The sequence below is a fragment of the Galeopterus variegatus genome, unplaced genomic scaffold (assembly GCF_000696425.1).
Source record: "Galeopterus variegatus unplaced genomic scaffold, G_variegatus-3.0.2 Scaffold8557, whole genome shotgun sequence".
Classification (NCBI taxonomy): Eukaryota; Metazoa; Chordata; class Mammalia; order Dermoptera; family Cynocephalidae; genus Galeopterus; species Galeopterus variegatus.
The window spans coordinates 20,950-24,972 of NW_007734668.1; the positions used below are offsets into that span (position 1 = coordinate 20,950).

Consider the following 4,023-nt stretch of genomic DNA (forward strand, 5'->3'; position numbering starts at 1 on the left):
AATGGGTGTGTAGTTGTATTTTAAAAGATATTCTTATAAATTCTTACAATTTTTGTGGAAGGAGTACAAAGCTTTGGGGTATCTGTTACTTTCTATAAGTGTGCTGGGTGATTATAATTGGTACCATAGAAGGAAGGATACATTTTTAGAGGTATGTATTTACAAAATCAACACGTGATAACATTTATTATTAACAGGGTTTTCAAAGTATCACTTTTCACACTTGGCAAGACAGAAGCTTTGACTGTCTTTCTGCAGAAACTAATAATGCATTTATATTGAAATAGTGAGAACACATAATTCAGGCATTTTTCCTACCCATTTTTTGAAGCAGAGATTCATTTGAACACTTTTTTATTGCCACCAGAACATCTTTATTCCTAAAGCTATAGATGATAGGATTGAGTGTGGATGGGAGAATGGTATAGAATATTGCCAGGAAATTGCCCTGACCTGGAATGTGGTATGATTTAGATCTCATATATGTGAAACTAGATGGCCTGCAGTACATTACGACCACAATCATGTTGAAGGAACAGGTAGAAAATGACTTTTTTTGTGCCTCTGATGATTTCATTTGGAGGACTGTGAGGAGAATTTGCACATAAGAAGCAGAGACCATGCAGAAAGGGATCAGCAGGCAAATGATGCGGCTGACATGCACTCCTTTTTCACAGCATGATGAATCTACACAGGACAATTTCAACATAGCGAGAACTTCACAGAAAAAGTGATCTATGGCCCTAGAGCCACAGAAGGGAAAATGGAGTGCAAAAGCTGTCTGAACTACGGAGTTGACGGTCACAGCCAGCCAGGACGCTGTGGCCATGAGAACGCTGGCATACTCGTTGGTAAGAATCGGATAGTGCAGCGGGTGGCAGATGGCTACATAGCGATCATAGGACATCGCTGCCAGGAGAAGGCACTCGCCACCCAGGAGGGTGAGGGACAGAAATATCTGGAAGCCACAAGCTGCTAATGAAATAGATCTGCTGCCTGACAGAAAGTCAGTGACCATTTGGGAACAATGTTGGAAATATGCAAGATATCCATAAAGAGAGATGGCGGAGCAGGAAGTACATTCGTTTATGGAGTCATGATTCCCTGTAGATAAGGAGGATCGTGAGTGTATTTTCTGTTGCAGTCACAATAGAAAGGATAAATGTAAAGGAGAAGATGACCTGGCTTGTATGGGAAGAAGAGAACAGTCCCAAAAGAGTGAAGTCAGTGCTGAAGGTATCATTCTTATATCCCATCACCAATTCTCCTATTTTACCTAAAAAGATATAATAAATAAATAAGAATTCAATAGAAAAAGAAGAAAAATGTTGTGAATCTCAAACTAATTTGTATACATCTGCATTATAAAATGAGAATTAGTGATGCATATGTTGTAATCAACATCAAAGAACTCTGCTAATTTTTGGAATAGGAATATTTTACAGGATGGGCATTTATTTTGTTTGAATCAACTGATGACATTCAGTATATTGAGTAGGCTTTGAGCTCCATGAAGTCTCAAGGTCTAATTAATTCCATATTTTTTACTAAAGTCTAGTCTTTTTCCAAATGTTATCTTTTCCAGGAGTCTGACCCCTGCACACCCTTTTTAAATTCTTAATGCTCCCATCTGAACCCTGACTTTGTTGGTCCTCTTTACTCAGATCCTTTTTCCCCCACATTTTTATGTAACATATTATGTAATTAACATATGAGTTATATTTATTGTTTATTGAAATTCTCTCCCACCAGAATTTTAAATTCACAATGGGAGATCTTTCTTTTGTTCAATGGTATAAACCAAATGCCTGCCACAGTGCCTGGAGCAGAGCAGTTCCTCCAGAATGTTTGTTGACTACATGAGTGCAATGAATGAACCATGAGACTTCATCTTCTTTGCAATGCATTTTCCATTCAATAAATCTTACAGAAATTAAAATGTATAATTTTTAAAACTCTCGAAAATAATAAATAACAGTATACTGTAACAAAAAATGGATGTGTGTTTGTAATTTGAAACATCACCTGTATTTTAAATGTGAAAAGTGAAAGCTATATTTGTTCAAAATCAACAGTGCATCTTTCCAAATATATTTTACTATTGCCTATTGTTTTAACTTGTAGAAACTGAGGCATCATTTACTAGTTCTATAAGAAGGGAATTATAAGTATTAATATTTTTTGTTTATACTTTGATAGTGTTTAATTAAATGTTTACTTTATAGTTATTTGTGCACCTCTTGGATGTATAATCTGTTCCTAAACATAAAAAGACACATGTGTACACACATACTTATGTATAAATGGTGTAATTCAGGAAAATATTAATCTAGGTTTAGCAAACCTAAAAAAATCACTTGCCATCTTATTAACGCCTATTCATGTTTGAATAAAATTAGATTAAATTTTTACTTTTTTTGACTTAAAAATGGAAATTATATTACTGATAACATATACTTCATTTATATTATCTGTATTTTATTTTCTGAATGTTGAGATTTTTCATTTTGAAAAATTAATCCTTTAGTTCTGGTTTTAGTTCCCTTGAACATTAACACCAGTTTGCTATGATTTTCAGAGTTTTAAGAGATCAGCACATGAAGGAGGCTTGGAGATATATGCATTACCATTAGTCTTGCATGTATTGAGAAGTTTGAACCACAGTAAAATTTGATATGGACATATGCTCAGATTTAAGGGCAGTGGTGCCTCTCATTAACTGGTTCATATTTGCAACCCTTTACTGAGGTAAAGACGTTTTATTTTTTTCTCATGTCACTCTAAATATTCCTTGTTCAATAATATTGAATATTGGAGAAAAGATATAACATACATGTTACACCCATCTCTCTTCTATAAGCTTGGGGCTTTATCAGAGAATATGCCCTACACATGATTTTAAGTGTCAAGTTTTTCAAAAATTTTTGGATCTCTTGTTTTTAGGAAATCTTATCTGTTCTGAGAGTCTGTCCACTTTTTTATATGTACTCAGAGTTTTAATTTTTGGAAGAAGCAATCAGTCAGTTCCGTCCAAAATTTAACTAGTGTGCAATATTCTCCACATAAAATGTTTGTTTGACATTAAAATCGCTACTTTATTTTAAGAAAACCGAGACTGTGGTTATGGAGAAATGAATATAGAACAACATCAGCATGAATCATACAGATCATTTTATACTAAGAAATTTTGACAGAAAGAAGTATATCACATAACCTCTAAACAATAACTATCTGATTGTGTGTGTGTGTGTGGTTTCCCACCATATCTAAAAATTCTCCATTCACACACAAGTTATTTGGCTCCCTAAATTATTTAGCCAAATCCAACTAGTTTGCAGAGGTAGCTAAATTGATTGATCTTTTTCAGTGGAACTACTTTGGACTTAATATGTTCATTTCAATTGGTGAATCAAACTATTACTAGCTGATTATTGTGCAAATGGTCCACTTAAATTATCCCTACTTTGAAATAATTTTGTAGTTATCAGTACTCTAATCTTCTATTCTAACCTTTATTGTGCTACATTTAAATCATTTCTATCATTTTGTATTTATGAAGGTTCTCAAAATATACTACATATTCATAGATTTACACTTAATCAGACTTCAAAATAGTATTTAATTTTCCTACCAGATCTCTCATTATACAGAAAAAGCATATAAAATATTTCTTTAAATTTTGATTTAACTAGAGACCAATTATTTACTAATAGTGGTATCACTACACATTCATTTTAAATGGTTATTGATTTGCCCCTACATTAATCCTTTGAATTAAATTTTGAGTGCAAGACAAGTAAAGCCAGAAAGCACATCACTTTTTTTTTTTTTTTTTTTGTCTTTTTTACTGACCGGTAATGGGATTGCAACCCTCAGTGTTGCGCCCGCACCGCGCTCAGCCAGCGAGTGGGAACTGGTCTCCACATGGGATCCGAACCCTCGGGGGGAGCGACGCGGCGCACTCTCCAGTGCACCACCGGGCCGGCCGGAAAACACATCACTTCTGTCTGAAAAAATGTTTAT

General features: G+C 34.4%; 1 protein-coding gene across 1 annotated transcript; it reads right to left on the bottom strand.

Annotated features, from left to right (window-relative positions):
• Positions 1-301: 301 nt before the first annotated feature.
• Positions 302-1,326, bottom strand: LOC103608557 (olfactory receptor 2AJ1-like). Its single transcript, XM_008592977.1, is given in 3 exon segments — positions 302-1,020; positions 1,023-1,058; positions 1,061-1,326. Coding segments are annotated over 3 exon segments (951 nt in total). The 5' UTR covers positions 1,257-1,326.
• Between the last annotated feature and the right edge of the window lie 2,697 nt (positions 1,327-4,023).